Here is a 22,709-nt window from a genome sequence, read left to right as displayed (position 1 = left end):
CTTGGTTTCAATTATACCTAAAACATCAAAATGTTTGTTTTAATTTTTGAAGCCATGGAACATGTACTATGTTAAATTATAAAGGTTAATTTTTGTTTTTTCTTTAAATTTTAAAATTTAAGAATTCAAAATACTTAATTATGTTTAAAAAAAGAAAAAAAAATTGGATAGGAATAATATTTAATTGTATTTAATCATAATAATATTTATTTAATCGTCCCTTACATTTAGCATATGGTTTTCGATTTAGTTTATATGCTAAAAATTATTAAGAATACATATTGTAGAAAATCTCTAACAAATTATTAAGAATAAACGGTCAAATGTGCAAAATGACATAATACAACTTATAAAAAGTTTGTGCTCTAGATTGGAGCTTCTAACTTAAATATGATTAGGAAACAATATTGTAAAGATAAGCTATACTCCAAATTTTGAGAATGAACAAATAATTACTTTAGTTGGTTCAAGAAATCAAAATAAGAGCATCGAACCATTTGGAAGAGAAAATTTTCTCGTTCGTCCAGATTATATCCAGTTCATAACTTGATCCTCCATTTCACTTACAAACTCACCATGAATTTGTTGATTGAAACAATCTATGAGGCTTATATGATCAAAATATACTTGCATCAACTGATGATCATCTTCTTGAAAAATTCAGCTTGATCAGGAAAATATTCCATCAATTCATCCTTTGTAACCCACACAAAATCTTCACATTTCTCAATATTGAATTTATTGGTTGCGATCACTTGAGACTTGAAAAAGAACCTCTGGAAAAGAGGAGAGATTTCGTTTAAGAAAACGAGTAAACGACCACATTATACTAAACGTAATACTCTCTACGTTCGAGCATAAATTCCCGAAACTTGTATGATATAAATCTTTAGTAGAAGACATACCTTCAGAGATGAAACTTGTGCAGTTTCTGTAGGCGGTACACCCATGTGCGCCATAGGAGCATTTCCAACAAAATATGTATGAGAAAGACCTCCAAGGATGGACGCTAAGGCAGACTCTGCACACTGCAGAACTTGAAAGTTAGAAGGGTAAAATTGATGAGAAAGAAAACTGAAGAGTATTGATAGCCGACTCTCACTTTACGCAGTGTCTCCTCGGTCTCGTATACTTTTTCTGGAAAGTGCCAGACAGGTTTCTTATCAGGTGCCCCAATAGAGGCACCATAGAGAAGAAGGTAGAGCCTTCTATCAAGTGCTCTCTGCAGTGACCTAAAAGGAAAGAGGAGAATTCAAGTAATCAGAATGTAGACCTCAATTTTGATCTTAGAATCTGGCAAACTAATGACTTTGATCAGATAGCCTGAACTCTAGATCAACAGTGAGAAATACGGAGACATTGTATTTTAAAGACACCATCTAAGAACTCCATTTGATAGTACAAAAGATGCCAATAAGTCTGATAGATTAACCAAGTAATATAGTTTCAACATTTATGAGATATACAAGGATATCTTGCAATTTTCCCAAGAGTCAAATGAATGGATTTTCGCAGGGATAAAAACAAGTTTAATTGATCAACATGAATCAAGTAGAACCATGGTTTTAAAAGATGTAAGAGCACTAAAGTAAATGAGTAGAATACACCTAAAGTAGCAGCATGCTCTTGCTAGAGTCACACATTAGTTGGGGAGGAGAACGAAACATTCTTTATAAGGGCGTGGAAACCTCTCCCTAGCAGATGCGTTTTAAAATTTTTGAGGGAAAGCCCAAAGAGAACAATGTCTGCTAACGGTAGGCTTGGGCTGTTACAAATGGAATCAGAGCCAGACACTAGGCGATGTGTCATTGAGAAAGTTGAGCCCCAATGGGGCATGGACATGAGGCTGTGTGCCAGCAAAGACGCTGGGCCCCGAAGGGGGCGAATTGTGATATCCCACATCGATTGGGGAGGAGAACGAAACATTCTTCACAAGGGTGTGGAAACCTCTCTAACAGCTATTGAGATCTCAAAAAGGTGCAGTACAATTATCAAGATGGTTGCATCAAAGAATTGCAGAAAAAGAAAAACATGATTAACCAGAAGAAAGAAAATTATAGTCAGACAATTGAATAATATCATCACAACAAGAGCATTATATAGTTACAAGAATGAAAGAAAATCAGCACAACTTATGGTGACCAAATAATAGAAGCAAGAGGACACTGGCGAACTGGAAGAGTAAATAAAGAAACACAAGGCTATCCTCATAATAATGAAGACATAAAACATGAACAAAAACAAGAGCTCATGGACTGCGTTTTTATTTTCCCCCAATAGTGATGGTAGCATTGATAAGGAAACCTTCAATTTATCAATTCTAGATAAATAAAAAAGACTGCATGCTTCATATCACTTGTTTTGTCGCTTCAGAAACCCACTAGGCTCTCCTCACAACAATGAAAATTATAAAGCATGAACAAGAACAAGAGCACTTGAACTGCATTATTATTTTCCCGCAATGGTGATGATGGCATTGATAAGGAAACCTTCAATCTATCAATTCTAAATAAATAAATAAATAAAAAGACTGCATACTTCCTATCATTTGTTTTGTCAGCTTCCGTAATCCGTGGAGCTGGAACATAATCAATTTGGTAGTCACCTTTTCCCCTGTTATCAGCAGAGTTCAAGTTATACAACCGCCAAAAGAACAAGAAAAAAAAAAGTTATGTATTTGCATTTAGCTAGTGTTTGCGCAATAAGCTCCACAAAATTAGCTAACTGAATATCGATGACGTCGAATCTTAATTGCACAAGTGATAGTTATATAAAGACATGCACTAACATAATATTTAGGGGGAACTACAAAGTTGTTCATCCTTCACCTGCAGTGATCCCCACAGATAATCGGAAAAAATAAATAAATTGACCACCAAAAAATACAGTAATTTAGGCTCTTTACTAACGGAAGCGCTAAGATTCATCACCAAAAAGCTTCAACTTAGCAGTCTCCAAGGAAGTCGTAAACTTTTTAACCTTATGTATAACAGGAAAGTTTCTTTAATTACTTTTGGCTACCAAAAGAGGCAAGTTTCGAAAGACCTTACGTACCGACTCTATTTTTCAAATCTAATTAAGTCACTGCTACATACATGATATGCCTGTTTAGTAAAAGAAAAAAAAAACCATTCAAAATATTTCATAAACGATGCCATAAACTTAAACATTGATATAGGCTATAAAGTGTTGTTTGCGAATAAGCAGTGATTGNACAATATCCTCATCTAACCTAAGAGCTACAAACAACATGAATTCATCTATCCTAGCTTCAATCTCATGGCCATCACCACGACGTTGTCTCAGTGCAAGGGTGTTTTACCTTTACCTGAAAAATAAGAGTAGCACAGGACTGATTATTTCTTAAAATACTAAAAAAGTAACCCCATTGCTCGGGTTAAGAAATGCAATTACATGCAATCATGTTTGAGACCTATCATTTCATGGAACATCATATAATGACCTTGGTCTCTACTTCCAGAACTTAAATTCCATTAAAAATACTCGTGACATTCGCAAATCAGTTTGAGTATATAGTATTTGAACTTTCATGGTGTTAACTCGTAAATTTCCATTTGGTAAGTCCAAATCACTCTTTTCCATGCTCATACCAACAGTATGATTTCATAGTCACGTTCTTTGTGGTGATGAAATTTTCCTTCGACGCTACCACTCTCGATATCCATAGTAACCTATAGGATCTTACTACCTATCAAGCCTACTTGGTCATGAAGCCATTTACTACTACACGTGGGTACATCCTTTTCATCTCTAGGGTCATAGTTCTACATCATTTAACTATGTTTCAAGTCTATTGATTATAAACATCTAACTTTCCTTCGAAAAATCCTTTTCATGAGTATACAAGTATTAAGTAGCCTGCTAACCTCTTTTCATGAGCCTATAATTATATAGCCTTCACAGTACAGATCTTCTTAAATCTAAACATCATTAATACATCCAATGTTAATCTAAACATCATTAATACATCAATTAACATTTGTATGCCATGAAAGGTAAATAATATAACAAAACAACATGGTGTTAGTATCTTTCGTAAGGTATACTTGACAGTGACGAAGCGTAAGGCCATGGGAAACATTATGCACCTATATCATAGGCTAATTTACAGAATCTAAAAGCCTAGAGCTCAACCAACTGCAACAACCATAATTTTCTATTAAAATCAAGGTCACCAGTAGTCCAATCTGATCTAGGATGTCGAAGGGTTCGTTGAAGCATGGTCCCAGCTTGCCCTTTCATCAGAGCCTCAAGACACCTTTTATTCAGACCACCTTCAAAAATACTTTATTGCCTACTTCAAACTCTAGATTCCTACGCCTTACATCGGCATAACTTTTCTGTCTACTCTGACCCTACACATTCTTATCTTATCTTTTGTATTATCGTCCACTCACAAAGAGATGGTCAAACTAAACGTGCGAACAAAATTTTGGAAGGCATGTTACGTGTCTGCGTCTTGGATTTCACAGGTAGCTGAAACCCAAAATTGCACCTTATGGAGTTCACCTACAACAAAAGTTTCCAAGCAAATTATCGGTATGGCACAGTTTGAAGCTTTATGCGGAAAGCGGTGCAAGACCCCGATGTGCTAGGACGAAGTAGGCGAATATGAGTTGTTAGGGCCAGAATTAGTCAAAGCCACCAATGAGGCCGTGCAAAAGATCAAGGGCAAGAATGTATACGACTCAGAGTAGGCAAAAAAATTACGCCAATGTGAGGCATAGGAATCTGGAGTTCAAAGTAGGCGATAAAGTATTTTTTGAAGGTGACCCCAATGGAAGGTGTCTTGAGGTTAAGACGAAAGGGCAAGCTGAGCCCCTCGCTTCATCAGACCCTTCAACATTCTACCTAGATCGGATTGAACTAGTGATTTTAATAGGAAATTAGGTTCGTTACACTCAAAAGGTATTACTTCAGTTTTTCAAAATTCTTTTGCACCATGTATATGGAAACACTATCCAGGGAAATCGAGCATTATAATCTATTAAAACTCACTATAATGGAAAGGAACCTTAGAAAGTGTTGTTCAAAGTTTGGATTCAACTGGCACTAACCTAGTAGCCCACAAAAAATTGTCCTACATCTTTAATAATAAAATAAGCTCAAATATGATACCTAATATATAGCTACTTCAATTGTCACTGATAATGATATTAGATGAAAAATAGATTAAAAGAGCACTTTCCAGAACATGGTGCTTAAAATACTCAAGAATTAAAAAGAAAGTTGAAAAAGATAAATTAAAAGAATACATAAACCATAATCATGTAGTGGACACAGCATAACGAAATGGAAGATCATTTACCTGGCATTAGCTTTATCTAGAAATTCATCAGGATATCTGCGTCGATATTGCTGTTGCCACCTAAACCTGAGCACAATCAAGCAGATGTATCAGAAAACTGTTTCTGCGAGGAGTATGCCATGCCAATGTTACTTGATTTTAGTGCGAGCTCATAGCTCTATCACACTAATCATGTCGTTCGAATTCCTTTTCCTGATTAATCCCCGTTCTGATGGATATCAAGTCGAGACATACTCCCAGTTTCCTTAATTTTATTTTTCCCATTTTCAAGATTCCTCAGTTCTTAGAAATTAAACAGAGAAACACAAGAAAACAAACTTACTTGAACTCCTGAAACGCATAGACAACAGGATCAATCTTCGGAATCACGACTGGAAGCCTCTCGAACAGAACAGACGCCACAATTTTCTCGGAATACGTCGAAAATCCTCGCCTCTTCACCAGCTGACCGGCTAAACTAAACGAGCTCTGCATTCTGAACTTCATGAATCCAAAAACCGATTAGAGGAAAAGAAACAACCATTCAAAAACCACACAAGAAATTTTGAGGTGATACGAGAACTTGCATTGAAGCTCTAAGAACAGACCCTAGACGATCTTGTACAACCATTCATAAGCTAACTTTGAACGAGATGTATTCACCTGAGAACAAGAGTGTGACCGTCGACGGCGAGGGTTGTGCTTGGTAAATCTCCCGAGTTATTCTCAGTTCATAATTGGGCCGCCGGAGCTTCCATCAACTATGGGTTTGGGCTGATTTTAATCATTGGGCTCCTTTCGGAAATGACTTTTTTTTTTTTTTTTTTTTGCAGAAATAAATATATGTTTTTAAAAATTAATTTAAATAAGAAATTTGTAAATTAAAAGTAGATATTTTATGTTTTTAAAATTCGGAGAGGGTTTGCAAAATCTAGGAAGGTGACTGCAGCACGAACTGAAGGAAGACAACGATGTCGTTGAACACGAGGGAGTGACACCAACCAAGTGAATACGGAGGCAAGAGCATGAACCAAAAGAAAAAGCGTAGATGTGAGTTACATAAAAAAAATACAAATTATGTACGTTGCACACCACTGCTTTATATCTCACGTGACGGGATTTCAAGCATGTTGTATTTAATGTCTCTTGTGGTTTCAGTATGCGGGAGCGTGCGCATGCCCATAGTTAGGCTTAGAGGATTGATATTCACTTGGTGAGTCCTTGTGCATGTACGTAGGTCATGTGTAGTCAAGTTAATACACCGACAGTTCAAAATATAATGTAGGACCCAAGACCATTCATGGATTTAGGTCCCATCAATAGTCATAGACATGTTATATGTATTTACATTTCTCGAACCCAAAGACTCATCTCAACAGATAGCGCAAAAACATAGCATCATAAACGAAGCCCATAAATGTGTATATATATATATATATATATGTACACATATTGATATAATTACAGAGGATTTTCCCGCCAAAATGAAGGGGAAAATATTACAGAAGATTTTGGTTACCTTCAAATCTTCAATTGGAAGTGTGATGGCGATAAGCTCAATATGTACACGACACGACAAGCTCTCGCAATCCTCCGATTTGCTTTACGAGCTCCTCCACTGGCTAGCAGAAAAACAGATAGGAAGGAACATGTTACGGTCGGGACCTGGACAACATTCACGATACCTGTGTAGATGCCAGGACATGACACGAGCGTGAAGGATGAATTATACCATCTTATCTGCAATGTCATACGCAGTATGGTCAATCTGATCAAATTCCACGACCGCGGTTTGTTTGCTTCGTAGGGTGATGAAACGCCCACGTCGAGTCAACCTCATATAGCTGCTGCTATTGTGGATATTGAGTCTGCTCTAAAATTCCCATGTTTGTGGAGGTTGTTGCTGGTACAAGGTTTCCATTTACACTCTTGGTTGGTCGCTTTGGTCTCTTCGGTTTCTGAGTTTGAGATTCGACGTTTTGCCGAGAGTCATCCAAGTCAAACTGAACCACCGGGGTAGTTTTGTTTATATTTTGTAAACTTCGAGCCTTCGATGAACTTTGCTTTTCAGAACCACCTTTTCTCTGCACAAATAGTCAGACATATGTATAGACAATAATGCGGTTGGGAGGTAGCAAACAATTTAAAGTTAGTCCATAACACGTTGGGTGCGTTATATGCAACAACTCCTATCTCCTCACTCCTACGTCCTCAAACATCGTTGATGAACTTCACATGCTGGAGTGAGTCGAGAATGATCATGGATTCGTACTCAGGTTTGAAAATATATGTAACAACTCAAGCTCACCGCTAGTAGATATTGTCCTCTTTGAGCTTTCTCTTTCGGGCTTCTACTCAAAGTTTTTAAAACGCGTCTGCTTGGGAGAAGTTTCCACACCCTTATAAATAATGTTTCGTCCTCCTTCCTAACCGATGTGGGATATCACAATCCACCCCGTTTCGGGGTCCAACGTCCTCGCTGACACTCATTCCCTTCTCCAATTGATGTGGGACTTCCAATCCACCCCCCTTTGGGGCCCAGCGTCCTTCCTGGCACACCGCCTCGTGTCCACCCCCCTTTGGAGCTTAGCCTTCTCGTTGGCACAACGCCCAATATCTGGCTGTAATACCATTAGTAACAACTCAAGCCCACCGCTAGCAGATATTGTCCTCTTTGAGCTTTCCCTTTCAGGTTTCTTTTCAAGGTTTGTCAATAATAATAGACATAGAAAGTACAGTACCTTTTTCGTGCTGGAGTTAGTTTTTTCGGGATCAGGAGATGGAACGTCGTATTCAGTACCCCGGGATTCGGTGTTCATTAGATCCTCCAAAGATGCATCTCCCTCAGCATCAACTCTTATACCCTTCGCTTGTTTGTTCTGATGTCTACCCTTTGCCTGGCAACAAAGAGATCTTAAGGAAAAAAAGACGGAAAAAATATATAAATATAAGATCTTCTTCCAAGCCGAAAAAGATGACAAATCGAACGAACCACAATAGGTATTTCTCGTAATTTTTGCTCCAACTGCGCATCGTCGAGAAGTAAAGAAACGACCTCCTCAGGAGCTAAGATGTCTCCTTGAACATGGCCGCCGGTCATGACAAGCTGCTGAACAGTGTTTTTCTGGCTAGCTCTTTCAAGAATCTTCTCTTCAACTGTCTCTTTGCATATCAGTCTGTACACGGTGACCTACAAAGCAAATTGCAAGCATAATTAAAGTCAGGTTTTTCCCAAATCTCAAATTCACCGATGAAATGAAACTAACGTCTTTTGTCTGTCCGAGACGGTGAGCTCTGTCCATCGCCTGCAAATCCAATGTCGGATTCCAATCATTTTCATAGAAGATGACAGTATCAGCAGCTGTTAAGTTAATGCCAAGTCCACCAGCTCTTGTGCTCAATAAGAACACAAAAATATCATTCCTACAAAAAAAATATAACATGATTGCATTACAAAATAACAGATTCTGAAAGTAGAAAACGATGTAGTAACCATCATTTCGACGTCAAGGGAGTCCATACCGAAGTTGGAATTCCCTGACGATATCTCGACGATCCATTATAGTGGAGGATCCATCGAGTCTAAGGTATTTATACTTCCGATAATTCATGTAATCCTGCAGAAACATGTTGTAATTGTAAAAGCGAGCAAACGAACTTCAGAAACCTCATTAAACAATAATGTCGAGGCGCTTATAAAAAGGTATTGTCTTGTTTTAAAGTTTCAAGTAGCCAAGAACAATACCGACGAAGAATGAATACCTCGAGAATATTCAACATTTTTGTCATTTGAGCAAACAGGAGTACACGATGATTTTCGGCTCGCAAGCGTTTCAGTAATATATCGAGTGTTTGTAGCTTCCCAGAGTCCTATATAAAATTAACATAAATTCCTTACAGAACCCTACTTGAACATTCCTTGAAGTCAATGTAAAATGAGGAGAAAAAAACACCAACCGTGAGCAACTTTGCTGGATCAAAACTTTGCATTGGAGGAGAGGACCCGAAAATACCGTACGTCAACTGAAGAGCAGGCTGGGAAACTGGTATTTCAGAATCAATCTCTTGAATCAAAGGGTGGGGTTCGTTTGGCTTCCCTGGTCCGTTAAAGTCAGATGTTCGTGCAAACCCGATAAACAATCTCTTAACCCAAGGGTCATGCAATTGTTCAACCGTTTGGTAAGTAAAGCTTCTATCTGAGCAGTGAATACCTATCTGCAAAATAGATGCAGCAACGAAGCATTAAATAAGTACGCGAAAGGATAAAAACCATTTCACCAAGTTTTAGTTTCTTGAAAAAATATACCGGTGGAGCTCGAATCCTTGGAATAAACGTGTATGCTGCGTGAAGAAGCCCAACGTTGGACTGAAGCCTCTCCTGTTGAGGAATGATTAAAGCCTCAAAAGGAGCATCACCAGGCCCTGTTGCGAGTTTTCTCCGGAGTAAGTTAGTCTGATATATGGAAGGCATCAACAACATTCTTGTAACGACGCGCACTTTTTTCTGCTCAAGAGAACCATTTTCTGGATCATCATCATCAATAGATTCCATAATGAATTCCAGGATTTCATCGAGAAATTGCCGGTCCCATCTCGTTATGGAAAAAAGTAGCCGTTCTAGAAAAGAACCATTGGCAAAAAACATAACTTCTGCAGGGGATAGATCCATCAAATGGGTAAAACCGAAAGTACCACTTTGACGATATGACTGGTGTAAATAGTCTCCTTGCATGAATATGGATCGAAAAACGTTTTCCGAAGAAAATATGTTAAAATGTTTCTGAAGAGATCCTCCAATGCCATGTGCAACTGCAAATGATTTTGAACTTTGAAGAACGTCTTGGTGGACCAGTTTCGGTAACTAATAATCAAATAATCAGATTAAAACAACTATTAGTCATTCCGTTGGAGAAAGCAAGTAAATTGGAGAACTAAACGATAATATTCATGCTGACGTATTATGCATATACAGAAACCCTATGATGGAAGATGTTAAACAAAATACACAGAAAATAAATCTGAGAGATAAGTGATATGTTTATAGCTTAAAAAAATTAGAGGCAAAAGTGGAAGTACCTTGAACTCTATGGGATTGTGGCCTCCTGAGTAGTGTACGTCCTCAAGTTCCCCGAAAGGAGGGGGCAAAAGAGGATTTGGAATGTCTGCAAAGTATAAGTACGTGCTTCCCTCGTTCCTTTCGAACAACTCTGGGTGATTGCATACCTACCCATTTACCCGGTTAAAATATTTCTCTAATTATCGTTATAAAAAAGGTACTTCGTGTGTGTGTGCGTGCGTGTGGAGATAGAGAGATGAAATACCTTTCTTAGCTGAATGACAATGTTCATAAGACTGAGAGCTTTCTTCCCATTAATATGCCTATTGCTGTCAAACAACCCAGCAAGAGATATCTTATTCTTGATAGCTTGATAAAAAGCTTGCTGCCGAGAACTTAACTTGCAATGCACTGTAATCTCAGTTTTTTTAGTAAGCTCAGAGACTACGTCTTTTTTTACTCTCCGCAACATAAAAGGTTTTAGTATTGAATGCTGTTTGAGAAAAATGAGAAAAACATAAGTCAAAAAAGTGCATTGCAACATACTGAATCGTTTATAACTCCAATACCTGATTCCTTCCATAATCCAAATTCCATTTACTAATACAAAATATATCTAAGAAGGCTTTATGATCCAAACTAGTTAAAGAACAATGATCTCTTGATTGAGAGACGTCCCTTGTTTCAAACTTTCATACAAGATATGACGAATATATAAGATAGGCCACACAAAAAATGAAGCAATATTAGAAAGCAATTCTACGGCCCTTTGTTGTAACGGCCAAGTCCACCGATAGCAGATATTGTCTTCTTTGGGTTTTTCCTTTCGAGTTTTCCCTCAAGGTTTTTAAAACGCGTCTGCTGGGGAGAAGTTTCCACACTCATATAAAGAATGTTTCGTTCTCCTCCCCAACCGATGTGAAATCTCACAATCCACCCCCTACGAGGTCCAGTGTTCTCACTAGCACTTGTTCCATTATCCAATCGTTGTGGAACCCCCCCAATCCTCCCCGAAGGTGGCCTTGCTGGCACACCGCCTCGTGTCCGTTGGCAATCACCCAGTGTCTGGCTCTAATACCAACCGTAACAGCCCAAGTCCACCACTAGCAGATATTGTCCTCTTTTGGCTATTCCTTTCAGGCTTCTCCTCAAGGTTTTTAAAACACATATGCTAGGGAGGGGTTTCCACACCCTTATAAAGAATGTTTCGTTCTCCTCCTCAACCGATATGAGATCTCACATTTGTTGACCCAACAAACTCTTTTCCATCAAGAGGAGGGTAGATGAATAAAGCTACATCTAGTTTTATCAACGCCAAAGTAAATTTTAAATTTTAAATTTTCTTCATGAAAAGTTTTATAACTCCATAGTATAAAATGGGGAGGAACTTCTCTCATATTGACTTATTCGAGTAGGAGACTCATAAGGGTCAAACAGAAATGCAACACGTTCCCAATATAAACAAAGAACTTCGAGTATGTAACTTGCTACTAGAGCACTTTCATTTCATATCACAACTAAATTGACAAAGTTGGTAGATTCCAAAGTTAATACATAGGTAGTACTTACCAAGCGGTTAAGTTGGTGTTCATTCAAAGTACCCCCATGTTCTGCATGATTTTCGATTCTGCAGGGAAAGTCCTATGAATCAGACAACATTTACTTAGCAAGTTCGATTAAATCGCCAAAGCTCAACGAATCAATACTGACCCTTTTGAGAACCACTCATTGAACTGTTCGTGGCTGTCAAACAAAGTAGGCATGATAAAATGTAAAAGGGCCCACAACTCGGCCATATTATTCTGGACAGGTGTCCCAGTAAGCAGCAAGCGGTTCCGACAATTAAAGCTTAGCAGTGTTTTCCACCTTATGCTGCAATTTAATGAAAACAAAATAACACATTATTCCTGTAGACCAAAACAACGGTCATAATTGTGGTGCTTCTGCTGACTAATACCATTCAACTGTTTGGTTGTTTACTATAAAACACTCATGGCACGAGCAAGACGATTTTATGTTAACAAAAGCAGAGCACCCTATCCTGATCCAACTGGTTCTAAATCGGAACAAACCTCGTAGAACTTTTGATTGCCTGTGCCTCATCCAATACCATATATTGCCACTTAACACGCCGGAAATACTTTTCGTCAGCAACAAGTAGCTGATAGTTGGTAACGAGGATGTGAAAACCAGCATCCCTAGAACAGATAAAGAAAGAAAACAAACAAGAAAAAAATAAGATGATGACAAGCATCCATGGGGGCGGGGAGAAAGGAAGAAAAGAACAGGCATAAGATTACCTGCAATATAACTTCAATCATAAAAGTGGAGCTACACCTTTAAGTTTTATTCTTTTAAATCTACTTTATTTACAACTTAAGATTACCTGCGATATAAATTCTTGGGATTAATCTTCTTCCTAAGAACTGCACGATCGGTAACCCCACCCCAATATGGAAGAGCTTTCAGGTCAGGACAGAAACGATTGATTTCATCGACCCAATTGTTCAAGACAGATGCAGGTGCAACAACGAGAAAAGGCCCCCATATATTTTTATCCTGATACAAGAAGAGTGATAGTAGTCAATACGAAGAAAGAAAAAATACTTAAAGAACTTAATATGATCATTACCTCAGCCAAATGAGCCAAAAATACCATTGCCTGGATGGTTTTTCCAAGGCCCATTTCATCAGCAAGTATACCATTTAAACCCTGTAGATAACCATGCCACCAAAGCTTAACTTTTTAACAAAAAAAAAAAATCCAAGATAAATCATTTAACAGGAACTTCGTACAACCTGCTCATAACAATTGACCAACCATTGGAGACCTTTTAGCTGATATTCTTTAAGGCTACCTTTAAACAACTCAGGTGTCTGTACTGTTGAAGTTACAGGCATGGTTGAGCTGCCAAACAACAATATAGTTCAATTAACTTTGACTAAAAAGTTGCAACTGCCTCAAACTCCAAAATGGGAAGAAAATTTTAATTAAAAAAAACAAAAAAGAAAACTCACGGATGAAGCAGATCTATGTTATTAGCTCCGGCGACCTCATTTGGATCAGGTTCAGAAGCTTGGCGTAGTCTTGAGCATTCATCATCGAATGCACTTGTTAACCTTTTCTGCTTCGAGACTGCATCTTGAGCAACTCTAAGTGCCTCCTTCTTCAGTTCAGCCTCCTCAGGATCTTCTTCCTCAGCAGGCATGCTATCTGAGTTCCAAGTCCCTTCCTGGTAATCTGGTTTTTCATCTCCCAAAGGCAGAGCTTCAGAAGGATGCAAATTTGATTTGTTCTGCATAAAATGACTATAAAGTTCTGTTTGTTGTATANCAGTTTTTTTAGTAAGCTCAGAGACTACGTCTTTTTTTACTCTCCGCAACATAAAAGGTTTTAGTATTGAATGCTGTTTGAGAAAAATGAGAAAAACATAAGTCAAAAAAGTGCATTGCAACATACTGAATCGTTTATAACTCCAATACCTGATTCCTTCCATAATCCAAATTCCATTTACTAATACAAAATATATCTAAGAAGGCTTTATGATCCAAACTAGTTAAAGAACAATGATCTCTTGATTGAGAGACGTCCCTTGTTTCAAACTTTCATACAAGATATGACGAATATATAAGATAGGCCACACAAAAAATGAAGCAATATTAGAAAGCAATTCTACGGCCCTTTGTTGTAACGGCCAAGTCCACCGATAGCAGATATTGTCTTCTTTGGGTTTTTCCTTTCGAGTTTTCCCTCAAGGTTTTTAAAACGCGTCTGCTGGGGAGAAGTTTCCACACTCATATAAAGAATGTTTCGTTCTCCTCCCCAACCGATGTGAAATCTCACAATCCACCCCCTACGAGGTCCAGTGTTCTCACTAGCACTTGTTCCATTATCCAATCGTTGTGGAACCCCCCCAATCCTCCCCGAAGGTGGCCTTGCTGGCACACCGCCTCGTGTCCGTTGGCAATCACCCAGTGTCTGGCTCTAATACCAACCGTAACAGCCCAAGTCCACCACTAGCAGATATTGTCCTCTTTTGGCTATTCCTTTCAGGCTTCTCCTCAAGGTTTTTAAAACACATATGCTAGGGAGGGGTTTCCACACCCTTATAAAGAATGTTTCGTTCTCCTCCTCAACCGATATGAGATCTCACATTTGTTGACCCAACAAACTCTTTTCCATCAAGAGGAGGGTAGATGAATAAAGCTACATCTAGTTTTATCAACGCCAAAGTAAATTTTAAATTTTAAATTTTCTTCATGAAAAGTTTTATAACTCCATAGTATAAAATGGGGAGGAACTTCTCTCATATTGACTTATTCGAGTAGGAGACTCATAAGGGTCAAACAGAAATGCAACACGTTCCCAATATAAACAAAGAACTTCGAGTATGTAACTTGCTACTAGAGCACTTTCATTTCATATCACAACTAAATTGACAAAGTTGGTAGATTCCAAAGTTAATACATAGGTAGTACTTACCAAGCGGTTAAGTTGGTGTTCATTCAAAGTACCCCCATGTTCTGCATGATTTTCGATTCTGCAGGGAAAGTCCTATGAATCAGACAACATTTACTTAGCAAGTTCGATTAAATCGCCAAAGCTCAACGAATCAATACTGACCCTTTTGAGAACCACTCATTGAACTGTTCGTGGCTGTCAAACAAAGTAGGCATGATAAAATGTAAAAGGGCCCACAACTCGGCCATATTATTCTGGACAGGTGTCCCAGTAAGCAGCAAGCGGTTCCGACAATTAAAGCTTAGCAGTGTTTTCCACCTTATGCTGCAATTTAATGAAAACAAAATAACACATTATTCCTGTAGACCAAAACAACGGTCATAATTGTGGTGCTTCTGCTGACTAATACCATTCAACTGTTTGGTTGTTTACTATAAAACACTCATGGCACGAGCAAGACGATTTTATGTTAACAAAAGCAGAGCACCCTATCCTGATCCAACTGGTTCTAAATCGGAACAAACCTCGTAGAACTTTTGATTGCCTGTGCCTCATCCAATACCATATATTGCCACTTAACACGCCGGAAATACTTTTCGTCAGCAACAAGTAGCTGATAGTTGGTAACGAGGATGTGAAAACCAGCATCCCTAGAACAGATAAAGAAAGAAAACAAACAAGAAAAAAATAAGATGATGACAAGCATCCATGGGGGCGGGGAGAAAGGAAGAAAAGAACAGGCATAAGATTACCTGCAATATAACTTCAATCATAAAAGTGGAGCTACACCTTTAAGTTTTATTCTTTTAAATCTACTTTATTTACAACTTAAGATTACCTGCGATATAAATTCTTGGGATTAATCTTCTTCCTAAGAACTGCACGATCGGTAACCCCACCCCAATATGGAAGAGCTTTCAGGTCAGGACAGAAACGATTGATTTCATCGACCCAATTGTTCAAGACAGATGCAGGTGCAACAACGAGAAAAGGCCCCCATATATTTTTATCCTGATACAAGAAGAGTGATAGTAGTCAATACGAAGAAAGAAAAAATACTTAAAGAACTTAATATGATCATTACCTCAGCCAAATGAGCCAAAAATACCATTGCCTGGATGGTTTTTCCAAGGCCCATTTCATCAGCAAGTATACCATTTAAACCCTGTAGATAACCATGCCACCAAAGCTTAACTTTTTAACAAAAAAAAAAAATCCAAGATAAATCATTTAACAGGAACTTCGTACAACCTGCTCATAACAATTGACCAACCATTGGAGACCTTTTAGCTGATATTCTTTAAGGCTACCTTTAAACAACTCAGGTGTCTGTACTGTTGAAGTTACAGGCATGGTTGAGCTGCCAAACAACAATATAGTTCAATTAACTTTGACTAAAAAGTTGCAACTGCCTCAAACTCCAAAATGGGAAGAAAATTTTAATTAAAAAAAACAAAAAAGAAAACTCACGGATGAAGCAGATCTATGTTATTAGCTCCGGCGACCTCATTTGGATCAGGTTCAGAAGCTTGGCGTAGTCTTGAGCATTCATCATCGAATGCACTTGTTAACCTTTTCTGCTTCGAGACTGCATCTTGAGCAACTCTAAGTGCCTCCTTCTTCAGTTCAGCCTCCTCAGGATCTTCTTCCTCAGCAGGCATGCTATCTGAGTTCCAAGTCCCTTCCTGGTAATCTGGTTTTTCATCTCCCAAAGGCAGAGCTTCAGAAGGATGCAAATTTGATTTGTTCTGCATAAAATGACTATAAAGTTCTGTTTGTTGTATAAGAAAATTGAGCCTCTGCTGCTGTCTCTTAGCTTCTCGAAGTTCCTGCTCCCATCTCAAAGCTTCAGCAGCTTCTCTTTCCTCCCTTTTCCGCACTTCTACCTGTAAAAAAAAATAAATTCCTTAATTAACAGTTCAACAGTTTTATTGAATGAATGCAGTGGAAAGCAGGCAAGCGTGTGGAGAGGGGGAGTATCTAGCTTATTCTCCAATCTACTAAAATTACAAAAAGCGTGATACACTAGAAGTAATGCATTAACGTAAAATGGAAGTATAGGCTTTAATGAGGTGAAACAAATAACATAATCTTCATGTTTTTTTCTTTTTCAATGATAGTTGAGTTTTTATCTAAAGAGAAAAATTTTGAAACATGGAATCAAAAAAGAAAAGAAAATGTCTAAGAGATTCTTAGCATAGGCATTACGCCCATTTTCATCCATNACCCCCTACGAGGTCCAGTGTTCTCACTAGCACTTGTTCCATTATCCAATCGTTGTGGAACCCCCCCAATCCTCCCCGAAGGTGGCCTTGCTGGCACACCGCCTCGTGTCCGTTGGCAATCACCCAGTGTCTGGCTCTAATACCAACCGTAACAGCCCAAGTCCACCACTAGCAGATATTGTCCTCTTTTGGCTATTCCTTTCAGGCTTCTCCTCAAGGTTTTTAAAACACATATGCTAGGGAGGGGTTTCCACACCCTTATAAAGAATGTTTCGTTCTCCTCCTCAACCGATATGAGATCTCACATTTGTTGACCCAACAAACTCTTTTCCATCAAGAGGAGGGTAGATGAATAAAGCTACATCTAGTTTTATCAACGCCAAAGTAAATTTTAAATTTTAAATTTTCTTCATGAAAAGTTTTATAACTCCATAGTATAAAATGGGGAGGAACTTCTCTCATATTGACTTATTCGAGTAGGAGACTCATAAGGGTCAAACAGAAATGCAACACGTTCCCAATATAAACAAAGAACTTCGAGTATGTAACTTGCTACTAGAGCACTTTCATTTCATATCACAACTAAATTGACAAAGTTGGTAGATTCCAAAGTTAATACATAGGTAGTACTTACCAAGCGGTTAAGTTGGTGTTCATTCAAAGTACCCCCATGTTCTGCATGATTTTCGATTCTGCAGGGAAAGTCCTATGAATCAGACAACATTTACTTAGCAAGTTCGATTAAATCGCCAAAGCTCAACGAATCAATACTGACCCTTTTGAGAACCACTCATTGAACTGTTCGTGGCTGTCAAACAAAGTAGGCATGATAAAATGTAAAAGGGCCCACAACTCGGCCATATTATTCTGGACAGGTGTCCCAGTAAGCAGCAAGCGGTTCCGACAATTAAAGCTTAGCAGTGTTTTCCACCTTATGCTGCAATTTAATGAAAACAAAATAACACATTATTCCTGTAGACCAAAACAACGGTCATAATTGTGGTGCTTCTGCTGACTAATACCATTCAACTGTTTGGTTGTTTACTATAAAACACTCATGGCACGAGCAAGACGATTTTATGTTAACAAAAGCAGAGCACCCTATCCTGATCCAACTGGTTCTAAATCGGAACAAACCTCGTAGAACTTTTGATTGCCTGTGCCTCATCCAATACCATATATTGCCACTTAACACGCCGGAAATACTTTTCGTCAGCAACAAGTAGCTGATAGTTGGTAACGAGGATGTGAAAACCAGCATCCCTAGAACAGATAAAGAAAGAAAACAAACAAGAAAAAAATAAGATGATGACAAGCATCCATGGGGGCGGGGAGAAAGGAAGAAAAGAACAGGCATAAGATTACCTGCAATATAACTTCAATCATAAAAGTGGAGCTACACCTTTAAGTTTTATTCTTTTAAATCTACTTTATTTACAACTTAAGATTACCTGCGATATAAATTCTTGGGATTAATCTTCTTCCTAAGAACTGCACGATCGGTAACCCCACCCCAATATGGAAGAGCTTTCAGGTCAGGACAGAAACGATTGATTTCATCGACCCAATTGTTCAAGACAGATGCAGGTGCAACAACGAGAAAAGGCCCCCATATATTTTTATCCTGATACAAGAAGAGTGATAGTAGTCAATACGAAGAAAGAAAAAATACTTAAAGAACTTAATATGATCATTACCTCAGCCAAATGAGCCAAAAATACCATTGCCTGGATGGTTTTTCCAAGGCCCATTTCATCAGCAAGTATACCATTTAAACCCTGTAGATAACCATGCCACCAAAGCTTAACTTTTTAACAAAAAAAAAAAATCCAAGATAAATCATTTAACAGGAACTTCGTACAACCTGCTCATAACAATTGACCAACCATTGGAGACCTTTTAGCTGATATTCTTTAAGGCTACCTTTAAACAACTCAGGTGTCTGTACTGTTGAAGTTACAGGCATGGTTGAGCTGCCAAACAGAAATATAATTCCATTAACTTGACTAAAAAATTGGAACAGTCTCAAACTCCAAAGTGGGGATAACATTTTAAAAAACAAAAAGGAAAACTCACGGATGAAGCAGATCTATGTTACTAGCTCCAGAAACCTCATTTTGATCAGGTTCAGAAGCTTGGCGTAACCTTGAGCATTCATCATCAAATGCACTTGTTAACCTTTTTTGCTTCGAAACTGCATCTTGAGCAACTCTAAGTGCCTCCATCTTCAGTTCAGCCTCCTCGGGATCTTCTTCCTCAGCAGGCACACTATCTGAATTCCAAGTCCCTTCTTCAAAATTTGGTTTTTCATCTCCCAAAGGGAGAGATTCAGAAGGATGCAAATTTGACTTGTTCTGCATAAAATGACTATAAAGTTCTGTTTGTTGTATAAGAAAATTGAGCCTCTGCTGCTGTCTCTTAGCTTCTCGAAGTTCCTGCTCTCGCCTCAAAGCTTCAGCAGCCTCTCTTTCCTCTCTTTTCCGCACTTCCGCCTGATGAAAATGGAGAGAACTAAAGGATGAATCAAACATCCTTATACAATAAAAAAGACTAGAGAAAGGTATTTGTTTTCTCACAAAAAAAAAAAAAAAAAAAAAANTGGAAGTATAGGCTTTAATGAGGTGAAACAAATAACATAATCTTCATGTTTTTTTCTTTTTCAATGATAGTTGAGTTTTTATCTAAAGAGAAAAATTTTGAAACATGGAATCAAAAAAGAAAAGAAAATGTCTAAGAGATTCTTAGCATAGGCATTACGCCCATTTTCATCCATGATGTTACGAACAAGAAATTGAGGCCAAGTATAAAGGTACGAGGCACAAGCGGAACACCAAAACATGTGTCTTACAAGGTTGCATCACTTTATATCAAGGCACAACAAAGCGTGCTTAAACACACACTTTAAAACCCTACTTACAACCAAATAAGATAAATACTTCATAAAGAAAAGAAGAATACCATCTCCTTATCAATACGCTTCCAAAAGAGCAACATGTCTCTAGCTAATTTCCTTGTCCGAATAGCAACACCCCTCATCATTTTAAGAGATCTGCTGACCTTCATTTTCACCTGTTTAAGATAACGACACCGTGGTCAAGAAACCACACTACAAACGTTCCAGATAAAGTACATAACTAGAAGCTAAAGTTTAACCAAAATCCATAATCCCAATAAGGAATAAATAATACATGCCTCCCTTTGGCAAATTTCTGAGAACCTCTTGGCATCAATTAGCTGCTTTCGATGAAATGCTGTGAAATTTCGATGATGTTTTGGCAAGTCTCTCCTTACAATGTTGACCCAGATTTTTCCAATCTTCTCCAATTCCTCTCTCTCTATGACAGAAGGGTCTTTCTTTACATTTTGCTTCTTGGGCAGGCTGCGTTCAATAATCTGCAGCACAAAATATATGAAATGAACATCCAATCCCACACAAATACGAAGAAAAAAATGAAAACGGATAATGTACTATAATAGATTATAAACCTCGTAAGTGTCTCCCTTCTCCAAAACCTTTACGTAATATATTTGTAGCACACCACCCTCGGATAAAATAGCTCGCTTTATACTTCCCGCAGCCCCCTCAGGGATGGATGAATTCAGCCCAATATCAGATACTTTAAGACTGAACTTCTGTGACGAGTTTGAAGCTGACAAGGCATCTAATCTTGCCTGAAGCGATTCATACTGGTGCCGAGGGTCCCCCATCCCTGCCTGGCTTCGGTTTCCAAATCTTTTGTCATCAGCAATCATGGATGCTAAAGACCCCAAATCCAAAGTACCCTCTAAGTAAACTTCCTCTACTTGGATGTCAGAGAAGCTTGGCAAGTTCAGTGAAGCGGCCAGCTTATCGTAAGTTGGGGGAATTTTGTAAATGATGCCATCCCCAATATCCAAATATGCAGGCTCATATATTACTCTGCAAGAACATAAAGATCTTAAAATGATGTCACAACTAAAAGACTTCTCACTCTTAAGATAATCATTTAAAAAAGAAAACCTGTTAGGGGTACGCAGCGGGGCAAAATCTGGATCATGATAAATTCCTGGTCTATGAGGATTATAATCATTTGCTGTTTCCATTTCAAGAAATCCTTCATGTTGTTCACTCCCTGACCTCCTAGCTCTTAAACTTGAGTTACCTTTGGACACTGAATTACCCATACGTGCAGGCATGGGAGATGAGGAGTGTTTAGACCTTCGCTTATAAATCTTAATGTGTTCTCCAAGCATTTGCCGATACCGCTCTTCAGTGACGTGCGTCCCGTAGTAATCGTTCGCACCATCATCCTCCTCCTCACTGTTCAGGGACTGCCTTCTTTTTCTCACCAAGCTCAACTCTCTCTTAGTCATGGTACCATTACCCTGTGTTGTAATTGTTCTACCTGATATTCATCCACCATCAGTACACACCCTCTTCAAGAAAAATATATTTATAGCCATAATCTTCCATCTCTAGTACATTTGCAAGTAGGGGACGAATCAGACATCACAGATTTAATCACACTAACATGTACCTGGGCTACCTCTGCTCTCATCATGACTACTATTAGCATAATAATCAAAATCATCCTCTGGTTGCGGAAGTTGGAAGTTCACCAATGGCTGCCGCAGGACCCAAAACTTTCAAACAAAAAACTAAACAAATAAAAAAAATCGACTAAAACCCACATTCAATCCCAACAACAATTAAATCACCCAACCCTACTAAAACACAAACAAGAAAGCAACTAATCGGCAGCGCATGAACACCAAACACAAAACCCTAAAAACTCAAAAAATTAAAAACATTGCGAAAAAGAAGCAGAAAGGGAGATGGGAAACCTCAAGGCTGAAGAGGTTGGAGTAGAACAAGTCCTTGGATTGCCTGTGACGGTCCATGTGAAAAATGACGACGAGGAAGCGAGTGAAAGCCAGAGAAACGGGACGCAAAATCTGCGAATTGCATCGGAAGAATGGTGTAGATGAGAGAGATAGTGGAAACCCTAACCCTAGGAAAGGATTGGGATCTTGGGAATTGAGAGTGGGGACGACGACGCAGTGTTGAGAAGAACGGCGCAGGATAAGGAAGACGAAGAAGGAGAGGCATCGCTAACGTGCGCCGGTTTTGAGGCATTTGGGATTAAACCGCTCGTCGCCGCCGTGGCTTTGAAAGGTTGGTCGGTAACGCCGGTTGTCTTTTCTTTTCTTTTTTTTTTTTCTGTTTTTTTTTGGGTGAATTATAGTTATTATTTCATATTCATAATTGTGTGTATATTAACAAATTCTTTAAAACTTAATTACTCGGTGTCTAAACTCACTTAAATTTATTACATCACTCGTGTTAAACATTTAATTACTATGTGTCTAAACTCTATAAACAATTGACTAAGTCTAGCCTCATTTGAGCTTCGAGGTAAGTGACTTGTAATCGACGACAGTGTACATTATCGAATAATGCATTTGGAGGGTATTGTTTTTGTTGGAAATCACGAGACAAACAAAATCTTAAATGAGAAGGTATATCAACAAAAACGCTCACTTGCCAACTCTACGTGTCTACTTTTCCCATAGCACATGTTAAGGCAACTTGTTAGTTAGCTCACTATAGACAAAGGCATCAAAGTTATTAGCTACGTGACCTTCCCAACGAGCTAAAGGTGGTGTAACGTGGGGTAA

The 22,709-nt window shown here is 38.4% G+C and overlaps 2 protein-coding genes across 7 annotated transcripts; both read right to left on the bottom strand.

Annotated features, from left to right (window-relative positions):
- Window positions 1-347: 347 nt before the first annotated feature.
- LOC111781848 (39S ribosomal protein L46, mitochondrial-like) lies at window positions 348-6,069 on the bottom strand. 5 transcript variants are annotated; one of them, XM_023662565.1, is made up of 7 exons: window positions 5,972-6,069; window positions 5,652-5,804; window positions 5,330-5,395; window positions 2,539-2,613; window positions 1,103-1,232; window positions 906-1,028; window positions 348-776 (listed from the first exon to the last, which is right to left on the bottom strand). In XM_023662565.1, exons 2-7 carry the CDS (start codon window positions 5,801-5,803, stop codon window positions 633-635), a joined length of 690 nt encoding a protein of 229 aa, XP_023518333.1. In that variant the 5' UTR covers window position 5,804; window positions 5,972-6,069; the 3' UTR covers window positions 348-632. The 5 variants fall into 5 exon arrangements, with proteins under 5 accessions (XP_023518333.1, XP_023518334.1, XP_023518332.1 ...); XM_023662566.1 differs by having other exon boundaries at window positions 5,652-5,809; window positions 5,972-6,064; XM_023662564.1 differs by having other exon boundaries at window positions 5,918-6,015.
- Window positions 6,070-6,709: 640 nt separating this feature from the next.
- On the bottom strand, window positions 6,710-22,231 carry LOC111781370 (DNA helicase INO80-like). Of its 2 annotated transcripts, XM_023661922.1 has the most exons (24): window positions 21,876-22,231; window positions 21,569-21,674; window positions 21,052-21,436; window positions 20,538-20,970; window positions 20,244-20,444; window positions 20,010-20,120; window positions 19,401-19,543; window positions 13,383-13,655; window positions 13,164-13,272; window positions 12,997-13,077; window positions 12,751-12,923; window positions 12,437-12,562; window positions 12,075-12,236; window positions 11,934-11,991; window positions 10,630-10,857; window positions 10,385-10,531; window positions 9,615-10,169; window positions 9,266-9,523; window positions 9,071-9,178; window positions 8,831-8,925; window positions 8,575-8,731; window positions 8,301-8,498; window positions 8,050-8,205; window positions 6,710-7,392 (listed from the first exon to the last, which is right to left on the bottom strand). In XM_023661922.1, the coding sequence occupies exons 1-24, from the start codon at window positions 21,930-21,932 to the stop codon at window positions 7,159-7,161; spliced, it is 4,554 nt and encodes a 1,517-aa protein (XP_023517690.1). In that variant the 5' UTR covers window positions 21,933-22,231; the 3' UTR covers window positions 6,710-7,158. The 2 variants fall into 2 exon arrangements, with proteins under 2 accessions (XP_023517690.1, XP_023517691.1); XM_023661923.1 differs by lacking the exons at window positions 11,934-11,991; window positions 12,075-12,236; window positions 12,437-12,562; ... (2 more) ...; window positions 13,164-13,272; window positions 13,383-13,655 and adding exons at window positions 17,686-17,743; window positions 17,827-17,988; window positions 18,189-18,314; ... (1 more) ...; window positions 18,749-18,829; window positions 18,916-19,024 and having other exon boundaries at window positions 19,128-19,543; window positions 21,569-21,656; window positions 21,876-22,230.
- Window positions 22,232-22,709: the final 478 nt, after the last annotated feature.

This window comes from Cucurbita pepo, chromosome LG19 (assembly GCF_002806865.2).
Source record: "Cucurbita pepo subsp. pepo cultivar mu-cu-16 chromosome LG19, ASM280686v2, whole genome shotgun sequence".
NCBI classification, from domain to species: Eukaryota; Viridiplantae; Streptophyta; class Magnoliopsida; order Cucurbitales; family Cucurbitaceae; genus Cucurbita; species Cucurbita pepo.
Note: the sequence above shows the minus strand (reverse complement) of the source record. Positions and strands in the feature narration are given on the sequence as shown.